Source organism: Diadema antillarum, unplaced genomic scaffold, assembly GCF_040938485.1.
Source record: "Diadema antillarum isolate AM-2024a unplaced genomic scaffold, OU_Dant_1.0 scf00000128, whole genome shotgun sequence".
Taxonomy (NCBI): Eukaryota; Metazoa; Echinodermata; class Echinoidea; order Diadematoida; family Diadematidae; genus Diadema; species Diadema antillarum.
Window position 1 is genome coordinate 3,198,991 of NW_027271017.1, and position 25,819 is coordinate 3,224,809.

At 38.2% G+C, this 25,819-nt stretch overlaps 1 protein-coding gene across 1 annotated transcript in view; it reads right to left on the bottom strand.

Annotated features, from left to right (window-relative positions):
• Positions 1–25,565, bottom strand: part of LOC139720484 (scavenger receptor cysteine-rich domain-containing protein DMBT1-like) — a 101,540-nt gene extending 75,975 nt beyond the window's left edge. Inside the window, exons 1-13 of the mRNA XM_071631838.1 lie at positions 25,217–25,565; positions 23,356–23,669; positions 22,432–22,768; positions 19,988–20,128; positions 18,815–19,050; positions 18,094–18,214; positions 16,268–16,600; positions 12,693–13,016; positions 11,770–12,081; positions 9,781–9,843; positions 9,379–9,519; positions 8,409–8,644; positions 7,777–7,897 (exon numbers count right to left, since the gene is read on the bottom strand). Coding sequence (XP_071487939.1) covers positions 7,777–7,897; positions 8,409–8,644; positions 9,379–9,519; positions 9,781–9,843; positions 11,770–12,081; positions 12,693–13,016; positions 16,268–16,600; positions 18,094–18,214; positions 18,815–19,050; positions 19,988–20,128; positions 22,432–22,768; positions 23,356–23,669; positions 25,217–25,565 — 3,028 coding nt within the window. The remainder of the gene's footprint in view (positions 1–7,776; positions 7,898–8,408; positions 8,645–9,378; positions 9,520–9,780; positions 9,844–11,769; positions 12,082–12,692; positions 13,017–16,267; positions 16,601–18,093; positions 18,215–18,814; positions 19,051–19,987; positions 20,129–22,431; positions 22,769–23,355; positions 23,670–25,216) is intronic.
• Between the last annotated feature and the right edge of the window lie 254 nt (positions 25,566–25,819).

Consider the following 25,819-nt stretch of genomic DNA (forward strand, 5'->3'; position numbering starts at 1 on the left):
CTGCTATTCACTTCCGAACGTAAAAGCAATCATCTGACATTTATTTTGGCATCTTCCGGAGCCGAATGTTACATGCTATTTACTTTCGAACGTATAAAAAGCGAACATTCGACATTTGTTTCATCATCGTACGGAGTTGAATACTATTGTTATTCATTTCAGAACGTCAAAGGGATCATTCGACATATATTTTAGCAACTTCCGGAGCTGAATGTTATTGCTATTTACTTTTGAACGTAAAAGCGAACATCCGGAATTTATTTCATCATCGTACTGAGTTGAATACTATTGTTATTCATTTCCGAATGCCAAAGCAAACATTCAACATTTATTTTAGCATCTTCCGGAGCTGAATGTTATTGCTATTTACTTTCGAACATAAAAGCAAACATCAGACATTTATTTTATCATCGGACGGAGTTGAATAATATTGTTATTCATTTCCGAACGTCAAAGCAAATATCAAACATTAACTTTACCATCAAACGCAGCTAAATGTTACTGTTATTCATTTCGAAATTTAAAAGCAAACATCCGACAGTTATTTAGCATCGTATGGAGAAGAACATTACTGCCACATGTATTCACTTCCGAACGTAAAAACAATCATCTGACATTTATTTTAGCATCTTCTGGAGCCGAATGTTATTGCTATTTACTTTCGAAAGTAAAAGCAAACATCCGACATTTATCTCATCGTCGTACGAAGTTGATTATTATTGTTATTCATTTCCGAACGTCAAAGGGATAATTCGACATTTACTTTAGCATCTTCCGGAGATGAATGTTATTATTTACTTTCGAACGTAAAAGTAAACATCAGGCATTTATTTTATCATCGTATATGGAGTTGAATATCATTATTATTCATATCCGAACGTCAGAGCAAACATTCGACATTTATTTCAGCATCTTCCGGAGTCGTATTTTATCATGATTCATTTCCGAACGCAAAATCAAATATCTGACATTAATTTCAGCACCGTACGGAACTGAATCTTACCATTATTCATTTCCAAAAGTATTTAAGCAAACATCCGACATTTATTTTAGTATCATACGGAGTCGAATATTACCGTTATTCATTTCCAAAATGAAGAGCAAACATCTGACGAGCATCTTATGGAGCCGATTGTTACCGCTGTTCATTCCCAAAACTGAAGGCAAACATCCGGCTTTTTTGGTGGCCCGGCGTGCGTTTTTTGGTGACCCCGGTCGCAAATAAACCATTCGCGAAATCGTAATTCGATTCGCGAAAAGACTCCGCTAAATAAGGCATAGATCGCTACACTCGGCAGGGGCTACGTCGTCCTTTCACCAGGTCTCGTTACAAAACCAAAATCTCGCGTGAGTTCTTGCGTTACCTATCGTTAATGTTAACGAAACATCGTTAATTTGCGCTAGGGATCGTTACTCATCGTGACTACAAACGTCAATTTTCCCGATCGTTAGTTTGCGTTACTAACGATTCAGGTGAAACCGCTTGCGTTAAATGAAACGTTAATGTTTATTAACGCAAAGTTTCTTTTGGTATATACTGTATGTAAACAAAAACTGGCGTCTCATGATTTTGACAGTGATTTATTACACAATAAAATCTTATTCGACTTAGGCACAGTGAATTCAATGGTTTTTCCGTGAAAGTGTTCTTGGAATTTCATCGACTTAGGCGAGTATTCGACTTTAAAAATTCGACTTGTGAGTGAATTAATACACGTAAGTCAATGGGGAAAAATCGGGACTTTTTAAAATCATCGACTTGCGCGATTATTCGACATATGCAATGTCGACTTAGGCGAGTTTAACTGTATATATATAATTATTTTATAACGTCGGACGCTCCTTCTAAACGATGTAGTGTAGCCAGAGATATCAGAAGAGAAATTGTTCAGTTAAAAGCTGTGGTTAGCAAAATAATGATGACTAATGTGATTTGCGACAGAAATTTGAAGTCTATCTTATCAGATGTTTTGTTATGGACGTTCAATCTCATAACAATGTATCTATTAAGTCATAACTTCGTCATACATCACACACAGATCTAAAGTGAGGACATTACGCAGTCCTAAGTTGTTCTTTCCGCAAATAATTTAGAACCTTCAATTACCCTAAACGAGATTATTTTGCCCGTTGACAAAGAACGGACTGGTTGCTAATCCACCTGTCCAAAAGCAGTAAAGGAGAACATGCATTTCTTTTTCACGGCTAACCGCATGTGCAATCGAATAATGCTAAATATCTGGATCTGTGGTATGAATAGCGCGTACGCTTTACTCCCAAAATCTCCCTTTTATTTGCACAGTAGGGACACCTAGGGGTCACCCAATTGGGGTCATAACAATTTGCGGGAAATTGAGCACAGAACTTGGTTAAAAGAGTAGAAGGCCTATATAAGTACCACAAAAATGCGCAATTTTCGAGACACTGAGAAATAGAAAATAAATATAGCGTCAGTTTAATCTTTGTAGTTATTTCTTTTAAACTCTTTATGATACAGTTGTACTTACAAGTATTACTTTTAACGCACGAATGAAGACACTCTGGTATTTATTCAAGATGCTGGCACAGCTTGTTAAACATAAGAAACAGGTTAACTGTAAGTCTATTACACTCCATACGTAAATACAATTATTTCTCAATTATGAATTATACCGTCTCCCCCGAGTTTCCATTATCTCCATAGCCTTAACAAAAAAAATATGAAGATCCTGTTGTTGATAGGGCAAAGAGGAAAAGGCTGACCCAACGTATTTGTACATTTTATCAAACATTCAAAAAAGAAGTTTAAATTGTTTAAGCGTATGTTAACAACTGCTGTTAGGAAAATGACTAAAGACTGCTACTGGTGATATGAATTGATTCTTTATTGTTTTTTTTTTTTTCTCTCTCTCTCTCTCGCTCTACTTCAATATTATTTTCGGAATCGAATAGGTTTTACATTGAAACTTGATACTACATCTGCTTTCATCCATTCCTCCATGAACATACTGTATGATAAATTATAAAGTCTGAGAAAGATCTCTGTCATAACTTACATGTGCTTCATACCACGCATTGCCGCTAGCTCCAGTAAGTGAGAACAAAACGTCATTTGAACTTGGTATTGTTGATGCTGACTTGTATACATTCAGAGAATTAATCGTGCTACCGTGCATATGATACCAAAATGTCAGGCACTGTGGCCCGTAACGATCCTGGGCGGGGCTAATTAGGCGTGCCTCCTGTCCGTGATGTGTCCAAGATGTCTCGATGTACATGTAATATCCGTCTACAAGGAAAGGTAAAAACAACAAAAAAATAAGTACACGTGAAAGCAAAGTGAAAAAAAAAGGATGCATGGCCGGCGGAACCGTAGGGGCCGTGGGGGCTCGGGCCCCCACACTTTTTGTGCACCATACAAAGGAATACCATGTCATCACTTTTGGCCCCCACACTTTTTTTAACCCGAAGTACGTAAGTGGCACTAAATAGAAATAGATAGAAGTTTTTTTTTTTTTCCGGTGAAGACATTTTTTTTTTTTTTTTTTTGCTTGTCAGCTCATGAAACCCGGAAGTGGGCCCCCACACTTTTGAAAACGCTCCGCCGACCCTGGGATGTACCGTTTAATACGTTTCGTTCCGAAGCTCCGCTGTTCGGAAGGTTACAGCTCGTTATTCCGAAGGTTCGTTATTCCGAAGGCTCTTCAGTCCGAAGATTCGTTATTTTGAATTTCATTTTCGGATTAACAAATCTTCGGAGCAACGAACCTTCGGAATAACGCCACAAATGTTGGGATTACCGAACCTTTTTTTTTTTTTTTTTTTTTTCATTTTCGGATTAACGAACCTCTAGGTATATGAATTTGGGTGTTTCGGATCAAAGAACCTTCGGAATAACGAACCTTCGGAATAACGAACAGCACCCGTTCGGAAGGTTCGTCATTCTGAAGGGATAATCCAAACTGGAATAAGTTAATTACTTTCAAGTTCATTCATTCATTCGAGAATAAAGAAGGTCCCGCGACCGTTATTCCGATGCTACGTTCGTCAATTACGACGGTTTGCTATTCAATACGCACCTTCTGTTCCTTTTCGGATATATTACGTAAAGGCAATAACACTGAAAAGAGCTTACAGCCGGTTGTATGATCCCCGCTTGGTCCGGTGAACCATGACCATGTACCTCCAATGTTACGGGTCCAGTCAAAGTCATCATAATATGATTGTTGCCAGCCACAGGTACCGTATTCAAAGTCACAGTCAATGTTGCTTGATCCTGTAAGAAACGAGTGTAGTGCATAAAGTTGATCTTTTTGATATGCAATTGATTCACAATCGTTGATTCATAATCGTTCACAGAAAAACTATTACGAATATTTCGGACAACATAGCATATCAGTAATACCAGTGACACTCTTTTTCTACCTTCCTGTCATCATCTTGGTTAAAAGACAGTAAGTTGTTGGGCACTTGTAGAGTGATATAAACTAAAGATGTTATCCCTTTTCATTTCACTGATCACATAACAATCTTACCGTTGTGCGGTGGTGTTGTTGCGTCATTGTTTGCGTCAGCTGTGGTAAACAGATCAGTCACTTCTACACAAGAAGAGAAAATGACAGGCACCACTAACAAACCATACGTTTGTAAATAGATAATTGCAATTTAATCTAGTTAGTAGGAAAAACACACGCGCACTATTATAGCCTATTATCTATTTGAGTGAAAATGTTCATTTTTACTCAAATTTTGTTCTAATCCCACTCTAAATTCATTATTTTTGTATTCACTCCCTCAAGAATGAATATTTTCACTCATATTTTTAGAGTACAGAGACAACAGAACAAATAGGATACAAAAATTTACGTTAATTTCATTCTCGTTTTTTGCACTCTTAAACAGTAAGTGCATAGTATAGCAAAGAGTGGACAGTTTATTATTTTTTTTTGTAATAGATTCTTAATATCCAAAAAGTATAATGATGTAATTATATAAATCAGCGCGATAAAATAACATTATGTAGTAACATATACGAAAACACTGTTTGTTATGAAATACTCACGTGATTACACAGCTTCATCGAAGTTCATATAGAATATTAAGTAATAGATTGTGACTTGACTTGGTAAGTTTGAAAGATACTGCATTGATTATGAACAATATATCAAAAATGTATACATGAATAAGATTATCTAATTTGTTGCACTGTACCTACCCTCATACACTGTAGAAACTTCATCCCCACACACGTCATAATAGTCAGGACAGCAGTCCCTTGAGTTTGTACAATCTTCATCACAGTGGCAGGGGCCTGGGTACTGGATGCAACTCCATAAGCTGGAATTCACACAGCAACTTTCTTGGCATGAACCTGCCACGGTAATATTTGTGGCTATAAGGTAGAAAAGAAGCATTCGTGTAACAACACTGTTGTAAAATAAGAAAAAAAAAACAGGTACGAGTTCAAGCGTTTGTCTTTAAAAGTCATTGCTGGTTCGGAGCGAAAAAGTCCAGAAGTATCTATTTTAATAAAGATGATAATGCTAAAAACTTATTCTAATGGACATCGGTTTAATTAAAAAGAAATAATAACAAGCCAATCACTAATAAAAAAAAACATGATTACTCTTTATTCTCTATTTTCACAAATACCTGCCGTCTCTCCTCAATTTTTGCATGCATCTATATATATAGACCAGAATTGTTTTGAAATGACTTCTTTTTTTAGAACGATTTTTGTTATATGAATTAGGTTCAACACTCAAAAGTCATGACTGAGCATCTAGTTTGTCAGTTTTGACAAAAGTCCAGGTCTAGTGCTACAACTGTTTTAGCCTTAATTCTACAGTATGTAAGCATTCTTGTGTATCGTTTATGTCATAAAGTACAGCTTCTTGTTTGATTTGAAATTCATTTCTCCTATTTTTTCATGAGTTGGGGATAGTTACTTTTTTTTCATGTCACCACTCATTAGTGACCTCACTGTCACGTCATTTTCTAAAATCACGTAGGCGTCTCTTTCTCCATTTTTGCAGTAAAACTAAGTGGAACCGTTACCATGTAACAATCTTCGTGTACAATATAGGTTTTCCCGGTCAATTTCATACTTTTGTCATTCAAGTTCCTATTCCGAGCATTCGATTTCACGCATTCCACGCTCGCAGCACTGAATCAGCAATCAATTCACTATTCGAGAATTCAAATTCACTGTCGGAGCATTTGAATTCACTATCGGAGCATTCAAATTCACTATCGGAACATTCAATTTCACTATCGGAGCATTCAAATTTAAGAGAGGAGCACGCATTTCATCAATGAGCAGTCAAATTCATGTCAAGCTGGCAACGGAATCTCGTCGGTCATTCAAATTCGTGAATAGGCAACCATGTTCCAAATAACTGCATTCAATTTAAAAGAAGTCCTGAATTTAGTTAGTTTGGGGTCGTGTATGCATGTGTTTCTCATTTGGCTTTGAATATATTGGGATTTATGATGATTATTTATTTTGCAGTAGAGGTCCACCTGTTCATTGACAATTTTGAACTCGCGCTTATAGTAGCAAATAGGAATATACAGGCACGTGTCCCTCGGATTGGACATAAAATGGAGGTCCCACGTGCAAGAGAGCCACAACTCATGCACGTAAAAGATCCCACTTCATTTATTCATCGCAAAGAGCAGAACATCAAACTGGACCCCATATTATGGAAGACCAGCTTTTGTAGCTGAATACTGAGTATGGGTTATCCAGCCATCTTCTTTGATGGAAAATGAAACAAACAAACAAAAATTAGGCACTGTATAGGTCTATGGAGACGAGCATAATACGGAGGGTTGGTTGACACTTTCGAGGAAAAACAAAAAACAATTTCGACTATATTGAAACTGATACTTTAAAATTTTATACGTGTTGTTTGTTGTGTATTGCTGTCTTATTGATTTATTTTTGCGGGACTATGAGATCATTGTGTGTCAGTTTGTCTTTAAATGTATTGTTGAATTGTCATTATCATGATTATGTGGTTGGTGATGGGGCGTTGTCATCATGCAGTATCACCAAGAAATATGATTACTAATCGTTGTGTTGTTTGGATGCACTACTGATTGGACATTGCAATTTGAAATTTATTGAGATGAAAAACAAAGAATACATGAACAGAGAACAATGTAGAACCTGTAAACAACCATAACTACACTATATGCAAGCCTTTATTGGTTGTGTTGGCCCTTTTCCTTTTCTTAAAAGTCTACTCCATTTTCCTTGTTAAATTGATTGCACGAAGTAGGAACTTGATCGCCTAAAAATGAATTTGAACGCTCCAAACAAGCTTATTTTGACTATCACGTGACTATCGCATGAATTTGAATGCACGAGTAGGAAAGTCGGTGCTCGCATTTTGAAATTGAATGCCCAATCGTGAATTTGATTTCACAAAAACGAAATAGAGCGCCCATAAATGAAATTGATCGCTCGGATTCTGAATTTGAATGCCCGAATATTTTCTCGTGCGTGCGCTGCGTGAATTTGAATGCACATTAATGAATTTGAGTGACAAAAGTATGAAATTGACCGGGAAAACCTATATTATTACCTAACAAAATTATTGTGACTGGTACGTATTGTGCACCATGATTGTATGAATAAATTGAGGTACAAATGCTTTCCATTTTCCATTTTCTTTTTTGCATTTTCACACTATTTCAAACGGTTTTTTTTTTTTAATTCAGAAAACATATTACATATATATTGTATAAATATACATGCATTTTTTATCATTTCCATATCTTATTATATACCTTGTTGACAGGATCCCTCAGAAAGCACAATGTCATCTATGGCGATATCACCTGCGTAGCTTCTTCCACGCACACCCTCCATGGTAAAGTAGAATGGCTGGGTGTAATTGTCGATATTGATCTGGTAGTAAAAGAAAATACATGGCAATGCTATGTTGTCATCGTTGCGTCATGATATTGTACACAGATTTGTACTTTGATTAGCGCGCACGTGAAGCATCGTTCACGCTAAATCCATTCCATTTTATGAGGACACTTATTTCTGTATCCTAAATTGAATGTGGTGTAAGCTGCAGATAGTCGACAGTTCACAGCAGAGGGGAAATTTCCGGACAGGTTCTTAGCACACACCCCGTCAAACAAGTGATATAATAAATTATATCATATTAATCGGAGAAATTCAACTATTCAAATGTATATTAACAACGGTTGTTAGTGAATGATGGAGACCGTTTTGTTCTGTGACATAATTGCATATTGATTGTTCCCCCCCCCCTCTCTCTCTCTGCCATGAATATTGTAATCATAAAACAGTATTGATATTGAAATTTAATATGCCTACTACGTTGCTTTCATTACACACGTATTTATGAAGATATGAAGTCGTGAAAAATGTCCCCGTCATAACTTACCTGTGCCTCGTACCACGTGTTTCCTCTAGCACCGTTGAGCGAGAAAAGTAAGTCATTGGAACTTGGTGTAATTGATGCTGACTTGTATACATTCAGTGAATTAATCGTGCTACCGTACATATGATACCAAAATTTGAGACATTGGGGTCCATTGCGGTACTGGGCAGGGCTGGTGAGGCGTGCGTCTTGTCCGGGAGAACGTGGAGAAGATGTCTCGATGTACATGTAATATCCGTCTACAAGGAAACGTCAACGTAGCAAAAAAAAAAAAAACGAAAGATAGTCAACAAAGTGAAAACTTACTTTAGAGTTATAATCCTTTCATCCAAAGGTGTCATGCATCAATATGAAATAATGTTCGTAATTCTCAAAGGTTCATCAAACAAAAAAAGATTATGAAAAAAAAAGTTCGTACTACTAATTGTTTATTACTCGTAAAGACATAATTAACCATTTGCAGATGAAACAAAAACCTAGGCATTAGTGTTTCAAAATAGTTCTAAAATATAAGTTAGAGATAGAAATATTCAATGTATCTAAACATTATAATCGATGTCAAGTAGGGCCTATTGTTGAATATACAAAATGTGAACAATGGTAAGAATAAAAATATTTCCAGACTAAACCGTTTGCAGTTATGGTTTGAATTTATTAAGAAAAAAAAAACATTTCTCCTTACAATGTAGGCTTTATTGGAAAAAAATACATGTATACATAAATATATATATATATATATATATATATGCTAGGATGTTTTGTGATTCAACTGACCTACACATCAAAAGTGATATCTTGAATATTTCTCAATCACTGCTCCCAAAGGTAAACAGGACCTTTAAACGAAATTACGTTCGAATGACTCTGAAAGAGCATCTCCTCATTACCCATTTGCGGTACCAAGCAGTGAAAAAAAAGCAAAGAAAATCCTTCACCTAGACACGAAAAAGCATAAAATACTGTAAATGCTTACAGCCGGTTGTATGGTCCCCGCTTGGTCCTGTGTTGGTCGACCAGGTACCACCACTATTACGAGACCAGTCAAAGTCATCATAATATGACTGCTGCCAGCCACAGGTACCGTATTCAAAGTCACAGTCAATGTTGTTCGACCCTGGGAAATAGCAACGCAGTACAACAACGGTCTTTGCTTTTTCTTCTCTTAATATAATATTTAGTGACATTGATACCTCAATCACCATCAGAAAAGGCAGGACTATGAATTTATTGGACTACATAGCATATCAGCAGCAAGGATAGTGTTACACTAGGCTTGAATAATTAACGAACGTAAAAGTGGCGGTTATAATACCGCATACTAACATTTTGAATATAACAGTATTGTTACGTTTAGCTGATCCCGACATAATCTTACCATTGAATGGTGATGTTGTTGGCTCATCGTTTTCGTCCATTGTGGTAATCAAATCAGTTGCTTCTGTGTGAGGAAAGACAAGGACAGATAAGATGTCTCAAACAAATTCCTCTGTCAGACATTGGCTGCGTTCATGCGAAACTAGAATTGCGTTTCTAAACACGTTTAGTCGCTAAACGTGTTTAGTTGCGTTGCGTTCATGCGATTTTTCCATTTAAACGCGTTTCAAAACGCCGATCTGAAACGCGGAAAAGGGGGCGTTTTGAATCATGATTCTGCCAGAATAACAGTCGCAGAAACCGCATGAACGCAACCGTGATTTCAATCATGATTCTATGACGTCATTGTGCGCTGTGCACATGCGTGTCTCATAGGGTATCCCATGCACAGCTTCTAGTTCAGTTCGCGCGCTTGTGTACGTCTTATGAATCGTGTTTTGGTACCATACTTGCACTTGTTTGTTTACATCAACGCCATACACCGATTCTATGCTAGTATCTAACGTTAACTGTTAAATATAATAATACATGTAATTACTCTCCGATTGAGTTGATAAAAGTAATAGCTGCAGCGCTGTGTCCACCAAGGGAAACAATTGGAGAGACGAAGAATTAGGATTATTCCTCGATCTGTTCCTCGATCTGTGGGCAGAGCCTGAATGCCACAGCTTATCGGAAAGTATTCACCGATATAAAAACGTAAAGGCCTGTACAGCTGGAATAAGGAGGTCTGGCTCGAGTTGCAGAGACAAGGTCAAACTGCGCAGTGCGCTGCGCAATGGCAAATGATGAGCTGAGCCAGAATCAGCGTTGCGAAAGCCCGCATGAACGCTCTTCCGCTGAGACCGTGATTTGAAACGCCGTTTTGAATCATGATTCATGTTTGTGATTCTGGCTACGAAATTCGCATCAACGCGGCCATTACTGAATCTAATCTCCATGGCAGGTCTAGGAAAAAAGAAATTACTTGGTCTTTAAAGATTGTCTTCACACGGTAAATAATCTTAATCCTTACAACAAAAATAATCAGAACGGTTGCACATTTATTACAATTCTTGTCATATCAACAATTTTATGAATACTCGTGCCATCAGCAAGTTTGATTTCACAAAGCAGTTTTGCCGGCATGAAAAGATCGCAGCAATAAATCTTCACGGTAGCCCTTACCATTCCATTCTCCTTTGTCTTTCCCCCGATAAAGAATCGATTTTGACCTAAACTCAAACACAGTAAGACCCTAAATATTTCCTTGATCGAGTTCTCTTTTCTTTCCATCCTCTATCGCTTTCATCGATGGGCATTTTTTAACCATGTTCCATTTATGTAAGAATTATATATTGGTACTTTGTTCTCTTCGACGAACAGTTTTCATTGACATTATCAAAAGGAAACCTGGAAATCCATACCTGATTACTGATTATCATTAATTAGAATCAAACGCTATTTTCTAACAATTTTCTTTAATGGTCCATCTACTAATTGCCATTTGCCAATGGATTTTACATAGGCCTACGGAAAATAAGAAATCCAAGTTTTTTCCACAAATTTCCTTTTAAGGTCTCTAATAACTTTAGCATTCTTTGAGATAATGGTGCTAATAATTCTAAGGAAGAAAGCGCTTTCCTACACAAGTTTTGTGACTGAATTCGAGTGGGCAAAGTTCAGCAAAACTCAAGATCGACGACGCTTCCCGAAGTTTGCTTTTTTATAGGGTAGTCGATCTCTTCTACATTAGCTGGGCTTAGAACGATGGATATTATTTGCGGCCCTGCATCACAAAACTTTCAAAAGGCAGCTTGCAGTGATTATGCTTTTACGATATTTCCTTTTTATCCAGTCTCATATGATCACTCCTGACGCTTCTCATTCCAATGGTTAGATTCGGTTAGCATATAGTCTGTTTCGTGAATTCAGTTATGTACATGTGTAACAGTGTAAGTATGTAGGATGTCTCAAAACAGGGGGGAGCGAAAGAGATTGTAACATTCACCTGCCGGTAAGCACTCAACACCAACGTCCTGATTGTGTCCGCAATCAGGATATCCATATTTGTGCTGTCGACAATCTGCCAAGTTACTCTCCGTACCGTTGCATTGCACGTCTTCCAGCAGAATCGGGCCAGAACCCTGACCGTACATGGCACAACATGAATAGCGTAAGGCGCCCTCAAAGCCCAGCATCCGACACACCACGTTGGCGTTTTCGATGTTCCAAGAGTAATCACTACAGACAGTCCCCCATTGACCATTGTGGTAGATTTCCACTCTCCCTTGGGTTTCGTCTTCGCCTCCTACAAGTCGGACTTGAATTCCGGCCATTTTATTGAAATGATGAACAGACAAAAATCACATGCTAAGGTTAGGATAGTAAATTTGATTACTTGAAAAGGGGAATATAAGACAAGGCAGAATTTCCTTAGAGAAATCATGAATCACGACGAAAACAACAACAAAAAAGATCCGTTGTAACTGCAGGCTGCCTCATTTTCAAGTACAAATATTCGACTACAATTAACAAGATTTCATGGATTCCATACCAAGGGATTTGTGCATTCCGAATGATAGAATTGTCTTCTTTTAATCAGTTTTATATAAGCAGTTCTTGAGCTTGTATTTATTTGACCTAACGTTTTTTTGAACACATTGATGGTGTAAACTTACCCATTCACTTTCCTAACTGATACACACTTTGGCTTTTAATACTCTGGTTCCATGCTTTCACATAGATGCTCCTCATCATCCAACAACAGAATTATCTAGAAAGGAAAGTTGCCCTGAAGAGGTATAATTTTGTCTTTCTGCTATAGCACAACTTTTTTGATGACCTTTCCCCACCAACCAATCGAATTCGGCCAGCAAAGCATGTTCAACAAAATCATATGTGCATGAAACTCCATAAAAGTCCAGCATGTACCTGTCGGTATGCACTCCACACCAACGTCTTCACCATGCCAACAGTTGTGCATTCCATATCCGTTGTGATGACAATCTGCAAGTTTACTCTCCGTGCCATTGCACTGGACATCGTCCAGGAGAATCGGGCCAGATCCCTGGCCGTACTCTGCGCAGCAAGAATAATTTGAGGCGCCCTCAAAGCCCAGCATCCGACACACCATGTTGGCCTCTTCGATATCCCACCAGTCGTCACATACAGTTCCCCATTCACCGTTGTAGTAGATTTCCACTCTCCCTTGAGTGTTGTCTTCCCCTCCTACAAGTCGGACGTGACCTGTGTCAGCTGCAAACATTTATATAAAAACAGGACTCCATCACTTATTTTCCTCGATTTAGAGAATTATTTTCCTTGGTCTTGGCATTAAATCTTAATAATCTTCTTCACGCAACTGTACCCATGGGGGAAAAAGCGATTTATATAATGTTGGGTCGACGCTGAGATAATGTCAGAAAATGATTACAAGTATTTTTCGAGAATGTTATCATATAAAATGGTGAAAAGAATCAACACAAAATAAGTAATATAAGGATTGGATTAAACTGCAAACCAGCTAGGAATTTTTTTTTTCCATGTCATAATGGCTATTCACATCTTCGATATTTAACGGCAGGATGGGTGAGGGGTTTCAGCCTTAAAGGTTGATATCTAAGCTGCGGATCCAGTTCAAGGCAGCATCTGCTGAAGCAGGTTCTTCAGGCCCGCCTGGGAACTTCAGTAGGTGGCAGTCTTCCGCGATGTGACGCAGGGTTTAGTCAGGATGGCCGCAGTCACACGCAGGACTAGCCGAGAACCCCAATTTGTGTAGACGGTGGCTCGCCTTGGTGGATTCGGATGCGCTTTAAGGTGAGCCGCTGATTCCGAGGGAAATTGTTGCCCTCTGGCCTTGTTGTCTGTCAGTGATGGTGTTGCACATAACTTAAGTTGTGTTGGAGACAGCACAAGACCAGCATCTGCACCGTTTACTTTTGGAGTCAAAGAGTTCCAGTGCATGATGGAAAGGACTTCCAGACGGATTTCGGGCACATTGATGAGATGTTGTTCTGGTCATCGTGGATGCAAAGATCAGTGTCTGTATTGATGGCACTTACTAACGACCCTTGCCATCCTTTTCTTCCAGCGTGGCGGGGGGGGGGGGGGGGGGGGGTAGCTAAAACAGGCAGCCAGTGAAGAGGGGTGGACTTGATTGTGCCTGAGATTACTCAGCTGTTACTTAGCTGTTGGCCCACTGAATGAGCAGTGCTCTGCCGTTGAGTAAACGAGGGCCAGTGTTGCAGCGTTGCTTGCGAGTTTCCTGATGATGTTGACCCTTTATTTCAACTTGTCCGCACCAGCAACACTCGTCAGTTATTCTCGGTATGGGAGAGTCCAATCCAACTTATTTCAAGATACTTGGGAAACTCCTCATGTTTTATAGGCTTCCCACAGAAGACTACCTTCAGCTTAGCACTGAAAGATGAATACTTTGATGAAAGACAGTAATGGTAGTCTTTTAAGGTTTGGCGCGAAGTCTCCGTGGGGTAAAGTACCCTTCTAGTGTCTTCAGATTTTGGGGCGGAACTTGGTTGATATCATCTAAGCGTTCCGTTATGTAAGCATGTATGTATGTCTGTCTAGTTAATCGAATCCTGACTAACTAAAACCAAACAGGCGTTCCCTTATAAATACATTTATGTAAAGTTGTTGTTGCTAGGTGTTTCTTAACTTGTTAAAACCCCTGCAGCCGTTCCGTAATTTATGCATGCATGTACAGACTTTCGATTAATACCACTTCAGCCCGTACCATACAGGCGTTCTAGGGCTTCACAGTTGCACAATTACACACTTGCACAGTTGCATAGTTTTACGGTTTCTTGCGTCCTAATCGGTTAAACTTGACATCCCTTCCATTGCTGCATAGTTGCATGGCTCCTTTAATTCCGTCAAATCTCGCCCATAACCGCGGAAGCGACCTAACTCTGAAGTCATGGAGGTTGTTGTGGTCCCCTAACCCCCCCCCCCCCAAAAAAAAAAAAAGAATGAGCTGAGAATACAATTATTATCACCTTGCCGTGGCATGTCCGTATGCCACGTTGTGCTCAAGTAAAGATCCGTCTGTGAGTTGACACAACCTTTAATCTTATGTAGTCGGCACTGCAGTTTTGTCACTTGCTCATAATACGTCCTTCTCAAAAGTAGGCTTATATTTCTCGAGATCCGAGATGGACAGCGGCGGTAATGTTTGCAGCGTGAGATTGCTCTTGCACTCAGATTAGTTCGACGCATCAACAGCGGCTTTTTGTACCCCTACCCATCACTGGATATTTCTTTCTTTGTTGCTGTTGTTTTGAAATTTCTCTTTGTGATACTAGCAGCCTTTGCAACTGGATATCCTAGTCCTTTAAATATCCATATTATACGTTATGTAAGAGAATTGTGGAATTATTGTTTTTACATTGACCCTGGGGAGAACTGTGAAAAAGGATCGAATGCATACTCGAGAAACATTATATTGATCCGCAAGTAGTCATGGCGTATTAGAGAACTATTCAAATTAACTGCACGCTACCTCAAAGGCTTTTTAACTTGACTAAAAGGAATAATTCATGGATTCCATAGAAAGGGATATGTATATTTTCACTCTATTCATAACATCGTTTGATCAAACTGCTTTAATGAATAGTTCCATTTTGATTAAAGGGAAGGTAAACCCAAAGAGCAATGTGGATTGAGTGAAAGCAGCAACATTAGTAGAACACATCAGTGAAAGTTTGAGGAAAATCGGACAATCGATGCAAAAGTTATGAGTTTTTAAAGTTTTGGTGATGGAACCGCTGAATGAGGAGACTACTAGAGGAAATGACGTGTGAGTGGACAACGATACAAAGAAAATATAAAGGAAATTCAACAAAAATTCACTTTTCTAGAATTATGAAAGAGCAGTGGACCAACCGCTTTCAGAAAGCAGGGGGAATAATTGCTGCCCTTAACATATGTCAATATCAAGTTGATGGAATTTGTAATTTTCATGAAAAATGGATGTTTGTAGTATTTTCTTTATATTTTCTTGGTATTGTTGTCCACTCATACGTCATAACCTCTAGTAGTCTCCTCATCCAGCAGTTCCAACACCAAAATTTTAAAAATTCATAACTTTTTCATCGATTGTCCGATTTTCTTCAAACTTTCACTGATGTGTTCTACTAATGTTGTTGCTTTCACTCAATCCACATTGTTCTTGGGGTTTATCTTCCCTTTAATAGAAGCTGTAATGCTACCTTCAGTTTCTAACCAGGCTTCGGCGTTTACGTAAAATCTACGAGTATAGAACCACGAAACTCTTGTTCTACACTTTAACATAAATATACTTCTCTTTATCTTCATTAAATGAAATATCTTTAAATATGGTAAATCGGGTTCAATTGAGGAACTAGTTATTTGTTTACTTTAGCTCAACCACCTTCTCGCTGCTACGGTCGCATTCGTTCACAATTAAATATTCAGTGAATACATAGGTGTACGTACGTGTTACGGCTGGTACAAAGTCTAGAATTTACCTTTCGGTATGCATTTCACACCAACGTCTTCACTGTGCCCGCAGTCGTGCCTTCCATATCCGTTGTGTGGGCAATCTGCCAGGTTACTCTCCGTGCCATTACATTCAACGTCGTCCAGCAAAATCGGGCCAGATCCCTCACCATACTCGGCGCAGCAGGAATAACGTAAGGCGCCTTCAAAGCCCAGCATCCGACACACCACGTTAGCGTCTATGATATCCCACCAGTCATCACAGACAGTCCCCCATTGACCATGGTAGTAGATTTCCACTCTCCCTTGGGTGTCGTCTTCCCCTCCTTCAAGTCGGACCTGAATCCCAGCAGCCGTGGACACTGGAATAAAAGTATTTTACCAGATTAGATACGGTTTTCTTTACCTCTTCTTTTTACCGATAAGCATTTGAAGCTAGAAAAGCCTACGCTAGAAACATATTTCGTAAGAGTTCTCTCAATATCATAAAGCATTTTCGTTCACTTCAATGACCTTTTATTTTAATTTCCATTCTGTGATTAACGTCGAAGGTACCTCAATTCTTACGGGACCAGTCAAAGTCATCATAATAATCGACTGCTGCCAGCCACAGGTACCGTATTCAAAGTCAAAGTCAATGATACTTTGCCTTGGTGGGAGGTAGCCGTGAAGTAAAGAAAGCATCGTTTTCTTCTCTTGTATCGAATGGCACTGATACATCAGTCAGTCGTAATAAAAGTATGACTATGCATTTTAAAAAGCAACATATTAATCCGCGAGGAAGAAATTTATAATTTACTTTCATTTTTTACAATGAAATGATTAGTGCGTGTTTCATAAGAGCAGATAATTGCAAACTCATATTAAAGTGATTACGACGGAAATTTTTAACATTTTTCTTACCGTTGAGCGGTGGTTTCGTTGGTTCATTATTGGCGTCCGTATTGGTAAACCATTCATTTACTTCTATGTGAGAAGAAATTATGACAGATTCGATGAGTTTCAACCATAAAATCAAAATCATATATTATTGCGATTTGACTGGTGAAGTAGGAAAAAAAGCAATAAAACTCTAGCAAGATTTGGCAAGCAATGTCGTTAGTGTGACGAATGTAATGCATTTCAACAAGTCACTTGTTGTACCTTGCATAATTTGAGTGACTTTCACACATGAATAATTCATTTTAGAAAAATAGTTACTACAAACTTTACAACAAAACACAACATCTAAAAAGATTATGAATTTTATCTTCATTTCCAGTCCTAAATAATCAGTGCATGTTACAAAACAGTAGGGAGTTGGATACACATGTTTAAAGACAATGTTCACATTTAAGCATTCAACCTGATCACATTGTACAGTATCTTACCGGTGTAGAGTGGTGTTGTTGGTTCATTACTTGAGTCTTCTGTGGTAATCAGTTAGTGTCATGTGAGAAGAAAAATAAAAAAAATGCGACATCTTAATCCATAAATTGGAATGATTAGGAAGTGGGTTATTCTGATTTAGTCATGCAAATATATACAAGAAAAAAAAATCAACTTCCATTAAGGAACAACAATCATGGTGCAAATCAAGTAAAAAAATAACAATCATTTTATGTTTTCTCTAATTTTCATGCCTCCAGTCAAGGTTGTCTGTTTGGTTTTGGTTTTTTTTTCTTCTACCTGCCATTTATTTCTGAGTAGGGATCACAGCCGTCTATCATTTTCAGCGTTTCATACATTCTTCTTTAAAGTCATGGAACCCTCGACGACTCTAAAACATAAGAAAAAGAAAAAATAGATTTTTTCTTGTGTATGTACTCAAACATTCTCTTTATTATTTTTCTTCAAATGTTTGTGTGATGTTTACCTTGTTGGCAGGGCCCCTTGGAAAGCCGAATGTCATCTATAGCAATGTCACCTGTGTAGCTACTCCCACGCACACCCTCCATGGTGATGTAGAATGGTTGTGTGTAATTGTCGATGGAGACCTGGTGATGAATAAAAAAAGAAACAATGCCATGTTCAACGTTCTTTTTTCATAAGAATACTATGTCGACATGATTTCGTCTTGATATCGCACATAGATTTATACTTATGGCGTGACGGATGTTTAATCTTTAAAATCTACTCCATCTCATAAGGAACTACATATATTTCTCTTCAGCAAAGGGTATGTTAAATATTCTGTGCGAAGCGAGATTTCAATATCTGAGGAGACTTTGAAAAATGTAAGACACATATTATTTAAACATACGATATATAATATGTATATATATATACCCACATATATATACATGTACACAATAGATAGATAGATAGATAGATAGATTTAATCATAAACGGCGAGAGCATAAAAATCATTAATTACAGTCCTTACCATTTGGTAACAACAGCTCTTAGGAGTCATTGAAATATATTCCTCTGGTGGAATGTGAACGTCTCTCTCTTTCTCTGTCACTATGTTTAGAGGGTTGCAATGACGATGACATTGAAATTTGAATGTAGGCCTATACTTGCTTTCAGACACCAATCCATGAACATAACTATCATCACATAAACTCTTGAAAGAAATCTCTGTCATAACTTACCCGCGCTTCATACCACGCGTTTCCTCTAGCTCCAGCAAGTGAGAATAACACGTCAATTGAACTTGGTGTCGTTGATGCTGACTTGTAGACATTCAGTGAATTAATCGAGCTACCGTGCATATGATACCAAAATATCAGGCACTGTGGCCCGTAACGATACAGGGCAGGACTGGTTAGGCGTGCATCTTGTCCGGAATAACGTGGATGAGATGTCTCGATGTACATGTAATATCCGTCTGCAAGGAGAGGTAGATGTAACAAACTAATAAATAAATACAATAACGAATAAAGTAAAAACAGAGTGTAAGGTATTTGAGCCCGTTATTTCGAAAGTTCGTTGGGAGGTGATTTGGCAAACATAGCTATAATACAGTCGGTATGAGCGCGTTTTTCGCCACATCCAAAGGACCCGGGTTTGATTCCCGAATCTCACTGACCAATGTTGTGTGTACGCATTCCGTCCCTTCTAAAGGAGTCTGGTTTCCTGACCCTTTGCCGAAGGCAAAAGTCTCTGCAAGACAAACCACCGTAAACTATTAAGTTTTCGACGTTGAGGACGTCAATATCCTGAATAGAGAAATAGTACGACAGAGGGTCTTGAAGCCAGACTACCTCTAAAGAGGCAAAACACTCTTTCTCACAGACAAGATGAATGAAGCAAACAAATAAACAACCAAACATTAACCAGAAAAAGGGAACAAGGTTTGTTATTCCGAATGAAGATAATGCTGACTCGTACACATTCATTGAATTGATGGTGCTATCGAATATCGGTATGATACTAACATATCGATCGGGCCACCATTATGCTTTTGGTGGCCCGATATCAAATTTTACTATGATAGGTTGGGCCACTGATCCACCGTCAATATCAAGTCCCGATATATCCAAAATGTCTTAAAAGCTTTCATTGTTAGCTTTCAATAACTTTTTGTTATTTTTTTTTTCATTTACGGTAAAAAGCTATTTTCTTCTATTAGTGCAATAAACAGACCCCCGAAAGGAAGATAACGGGACACCTCTCAGCGTTTTACAGAGAGAGAAAAAAAATATATATATACAGTGAATATGTACTAGGCCTATATATATATTTCATGGACCCACGGTAAATGCAATGCAAAAACAAAACAAAAAATCTTAAACTCAAAGGCAATAAAAAGTGTTAGTGCTTACAGCCGGTTGTATGGTCCCCGCTTGGTCCAGTGTTGAACGACGAGGTGTTACCACTATTACGAGACCAGTCAAAGTCATCATAATATGACTGCTGCCAGCCACAGGTACCGTATTCAAAGTCACAGTCTATGTTTCTTGACCCTTAGAGAGAGTAACAAAGCGCAATAATGGTATTTTTCTTCTCTTAACATATTTAGTGACATTGATACATCAATTACCCATAGAAAAAGTACGACTATACGAGTTTGTAAGCCAACGTAACATATTGGCGATATAGATTTCATTGCATTTTGGGGCTTAAACAGTTAGTGCGTGTTGCAAAAGAGTTAGTAATGAGGATCTTGTATTGAAGTGATAACAACGGAAATTATAAAATTCTCATCACGAAACTGATCACAAAAAATCTTACCGTTGAACGGTGTTGTTGTTGACTCATATATTGCGTCCGTTGTGGTACCTAAATCCGTTAATCATAGAGAAGAGAGAAATGACAAAAAAGGGGAACAAAATTTCTTGAGACAGCACATAACGTTCCAAAAGGCGCGTGGTATGCTCAAAGAATTTAAAGGACAAGTTCACCTTCATAAACATAAGGATTGAGAGAATGTAGCAATATTAGTAGAACACATCATTGAAAGTTTGAGGAAAATCGGACAATCCGTTCAAAAGTTATGAATTTTTGAAGTTTTTGTGCAGTAACCGCTGGATGAGAAGACTACTGCAGTGTGTGAATAACTTAGATGTCACATGCGTACAACAATATAAGGAAAATATAAAGAGAATTTCACAAAATTTCATCTTATGAAAAAAGTTCACATTCCCCCGACTCGTTACCGACAAATGTTATGGGTTATATTATTCCCCCTGCTTCTAGAAAGAGCCAAGTCAAGTGCTCTTTTATTATGTGAAAAAAGTGAAAATATGTTGAATTGTCTTTATATTTTCTTTATACTGTTGTACGCATATGACTCACAAGCTGTAGTAGTCTCCTCATCCAGCGGTTCCAACACAAAAATTTTAAAAATTCATAACTTTTGCATCGATTGTCCAATTTTCCTCAAACTTTCACTGATGTGTTCTACTAACATTGTTGCATTATCTCAATCCTTATGTTTATGAAGGTGAACTTGTCCTTTAATTTGTGAATTGCCAAGTTTTTATGACGTGGAATATGTGAAAAGATTTTTAAAGTCACACAGATTTAGAATTATCTGATATCCTGACCTTCGCCTGACTTCATACGCTAAATAACGTGTATCCTCACACTCATGATAAATTATGAAAGTCACGAGAGCAGTGCCCGAGTTGATAAACTTCTACTAACATTGCAAAAAAAAAGGGGGAGGGGAATGGATACTAGCGCAACTCAACAAGCTTGAATTCACAAAACTATTTTGTTGGCACAAACACATCGCAGTTGTATAGCTTTATGGTAGAATTCCACAAAATTTCTTGGGTGTCGTCTTTCCCTACTACAAGTCGGATTTGACATAAAATCAAATCAGGTAGTACCCTAATTATTTTCATCGAACCAACGTTATTTGTCTTTGTCTCTGGATTTTCCATGAATAAACATATAAAGCTACGTTCCAATAAACCATGGCCAAGTATTAAAGGCCACGTTCCAGTTACTTCAACATTTGATTAATTGACTTTTGCTTCTGTTTCCTCCGATGAACAACTTTCTTTGAGATAAGCAAAAGAGGCGGGAAATTTATATTTGTCAATGGATTTTCCATTGCTCAACATTTAACGCTATTTCCTTGGTAGGCTCATCGGTAAATAGCCTTTTCTATTTGGATTATCCATCAAAAAGTATTCAAAGGTAATTTCTACTTATTTCATTTTAAGTTGCGTCATCAACATATTTTTCTTTGTTCCCTTGAATTGATCATTTAATGCAAATTATGGTATGGAAGAAATCGCTTTGCTGTACAAGCCTTGTGACTGAATTCGAATGTGCAAGGTGAAGTATAACCCTATATATGGTCCATGGTGCATCCTAAGTTTGCTTTATTATCACCTAGTCTCTCTTACATTACCTTTCCTTCAAAAAATGGCAATTATTTGGGAATAAAATATCCTAACAAGTTAAATTAAAGAATCATTTGTCCCTGTTACTCTTATGGTGTTCGTCTTTTTCTTTTCTTTTTAGACAAAATTGTTTCGTGAACGGTTGCATGCATTTCACTATTGTACGATACTTTCACATCTTTTTTTCTTCGTTATCAAACAACACAAAATATCTTGGAGTAACGATAAACGTAAGAAGTTATTACTTCTCTGCCTAAACACAACCAGCTTTCTTTTTGTTTTTATTGATGCTTATCATTCCGACGATGAAAAACTTTCAGCATAATCTGTTCCGTGAATTTAGTTATGTACATGTGTGATGTAGGAGGTCTGAAAAGAGAGGGAGGGCCAAAAAAAGATGTAACATTCACCTGTCGGTACGCACTCGACACCAACGTCTTGCTGGTGCCCACAGCCGGGCGCTCCATATTCGTGCTGTCGGCAATCTGCCAAGTTCCTCTCCGTGCCGTTGCATTGCACGTCTTCCAGTAGAATCGGGCCAGAACCCTGACCATACATGGCACAGCAAGAATAACGTAAGGCGCCCTCAAAGCCCAGCATCCGACACACCACGTTGGCGTTTTCGATGTTCCAATAGTTGTCACAGACAGTTCCCCATTGTCCATTGTAGTAGATTTCCACTCTCCCTTGGGTTTCGTCTTCCCCTCCAACAAGTCGGACTTGATTTCCAGCCATTTTATGTAAATGGTGAACAGACAAAAAGAGCATGCCAAATTTAGGATAATGATTTCATTTTGCACATTCTGTAACTTAAAGAGAGTGCTAGAAAAGGGGAACAATTATTTTCCTATGTAAATCATGAAGCAAGAAAAAAAAGGAAATCATCCGCTCTAACTGTAGGCTCCCTCATATGTGATTGTTGGAAGCAATTTTTCATGGATTCCATACCAAGGGTTGTGTATATAGCTGATTCACCTTCTTTGATCTAATTTACGTAAGCAGTTCCTGAGCTTGTACTTGAAACATTAATTTTCTTTGATCACGTTGATGTCGTAAAAATCACCATTCAGTTTCCTAACAGGCGGACAGCTACAAACTTCGGCATTAACTTTGGTTCCAGGGTTTCACATAGTTAGGCCTACTCCTCGTCATGAAATAACGAAATCATCTAATAGTAACGCTGCACTGAAGAAGTAGTTACCTTCTGGATAAACGTAATTTCATTGTTGCCCCTTCTTAATCAAACAGTCGAATTCGCCCAGCATAGCCTAATCGAAAGATGTCTAAATTAGAACAAACACGTACAAGAATGTCTAGCATTTACCTGTCGGTATGCATTCTACACCAACGTCTTCAGAGTGCCAGCAGTTGTGCATTCCATATCCGTTGTGCGAGCAATCTGCCAGGTTAGTCTCCGTGCCATTGCATTGGACGTCGTCCAGCAGAATTGGGCCGGATCCCGGTCCGTACTCGGCGCAGCAAGAATAATTTGAGGCGCCCTCAAAGCCCAGCATCCGACACACCACGTTTGCGTCTTTAATGTCCCACCAGTCGTCACAAACAGTCCCCCATTGACCATCGTAGTAGAATTCCACTCTCCCATGAGTGTTGTCTTCCCCTCCTACAAGTCGGACGTGGCCTGTGGCAGCTGTAAACATTTATATCAAAGTAGGACCATAAGCTTCTTCGACCGAAAATTATTTTCCACAGTTATGAATCGGGAATACGATAAGTTTCCAATACTTTAAGTTTAGCCATTGGCAAATTGCAATTTCTCCCATGGATAAACAATATTATTTGAGATTGGCAAAAAGACGCAGATAAATTAATCGTTGCTTGCCGATGATCAAGAAGAAAAGAGCGCTTTACTACAAACCATGTGACAGAATTCGACTAGGAGTAGTTTCGCTTAACCATGAAGTAGACGATGCATTGCTAATTATGCATAATTGGTTGGTGTTCTCTTCCCCTACTTTTCTTAAAAGAATGAATAGGACATTATTGATGAATGAAATAAACCTGAGCCAAAAAAAAAGTCTAAATGATTCCTGCCATGTTGTTACTGGGTTTACCCAGCATATTACCTAACGAAAAGTTAGTCGCCACAGTTTTTCCTCTCGCTCTTTAACATTTATAAATTTTGCTTCATAAAGGTAGGCCTAGTTTTCTCCTACGGGCCCGTGAGGGGGCAGCTGCGAGACAGGTTGTTGCTAATCCTCTGGACCATAATGTTCACAGTATGAGATGCCCTTTTTAAGAACACATGGAAAAGATGACCTCGACGTACCAGCAGCGGATATTTATAACACCTGCCCAACCTCGAGTATTTTTTTTTCTTCTTTGTTATTGCTTTGAAATTCCTCTGTGCGACGATAGCTGCCTTCTCACGTGAGCTATGTTAAATCTCTGAACACTACATGTAATTATACTAATGACATGTAATAGAATTGCTAATTTATTGTGCATTACACTGTATAACACTTGGGCAGCGCGTAAACAATGGATTGAATACATAAATAAAAAAACAATTCATCCACGAGTAGTCATGAAGTTAAGAGAAATATCCACTTTATCCGCAGGCTACTCCTATTAAAGGCCAAAATGGCTGGGAGCAGTACTACATAGAACTCATAAAAGGAATGTATTTTCACCGTGTTCGTCTTCTTTAATCTGCTTTAAATTAGCAGTCTCTAAGACGTGCCCTCGAAACATGAACTTTATTTGTTCATTAATAAATATATCGTTCAGTTTATTCCCGGGCTTCGGCTTCAGCATGTTCTTTGTGTTTTTTTCTTTTTCACCCTATTATTTGTGTATCCATAAATTTCATTTATTACATATGTAATATATATGTAAACATTACAAAATCTGATAAAAATTATGTGCTTATATTTTATGTCAAAAAAATGTATTTATAAGTTCTGTTGGAGATTGAAAAAATAAATGAATGAATCAATGAACATACCTTGACTTTACAACCACGCTACCCTGGTTTTACGCTTTCACTCACTTCTCATCATCAAACAACGTTATAGTAACGTTGTACTGAGGAATTAGTTAGGCCTACCTGTTTGCTTAAGCTCAACCCCCTGTCTTTTATTGACCCTTCTCTTTACTTCGGGCAAATTCGTTAAGCATTATCTTTTCTCTGAATATTTGCATGACTTAGGAAATATAAAAATGTCCCGCACTTACCTGTCGGTATGCACGCCACACCAACATCTTCATAATGTGCGCAGTTGTGCACCCCGTATTCGTTGCTTTGACAATCTTCCAAAGTACTCTCTGTGCCAGTGCATTGGACATTGTCGAGCAGAATCGGGCCAGATCCCTGGCCGTACTCGGCGCAGCAAGAATAACGTAAGGCGCCCTCAAAGCCCAGCATCTGACACACCACGTGAGCGTCTTCGATATCCCACAAGTCGTCACAGACAGTCCCCCATTGACCATCGTAGTAGACTTCCACTCTGCCTTGGCTGTCGTCTTCCCCTCCAACAAGTCGGACTAGAATTCCAGTAGCCGTGGACTCTGAAAATAAAAACATCGTCTTCGATTAGATACAGTGTTTTTTGCCTCGCATTATTCATCGATAGTTACTTGAAGCTTTATAGTTTATAATAAAAAAATAAATTTCACGAGGTATCATTGTGGTATAAAGCGTTTTTCGTTCCCTTGATTTCTTAAAAAAAGAAAAAATACAGAAAAAAAGAGAAACAAAGTTCCACCTTTTTTTTACAGAGTTTAAGAGAGTAACTCTAAGGTTTATAAAAATGTAAACAATTTGTTAAAAATTGGGCA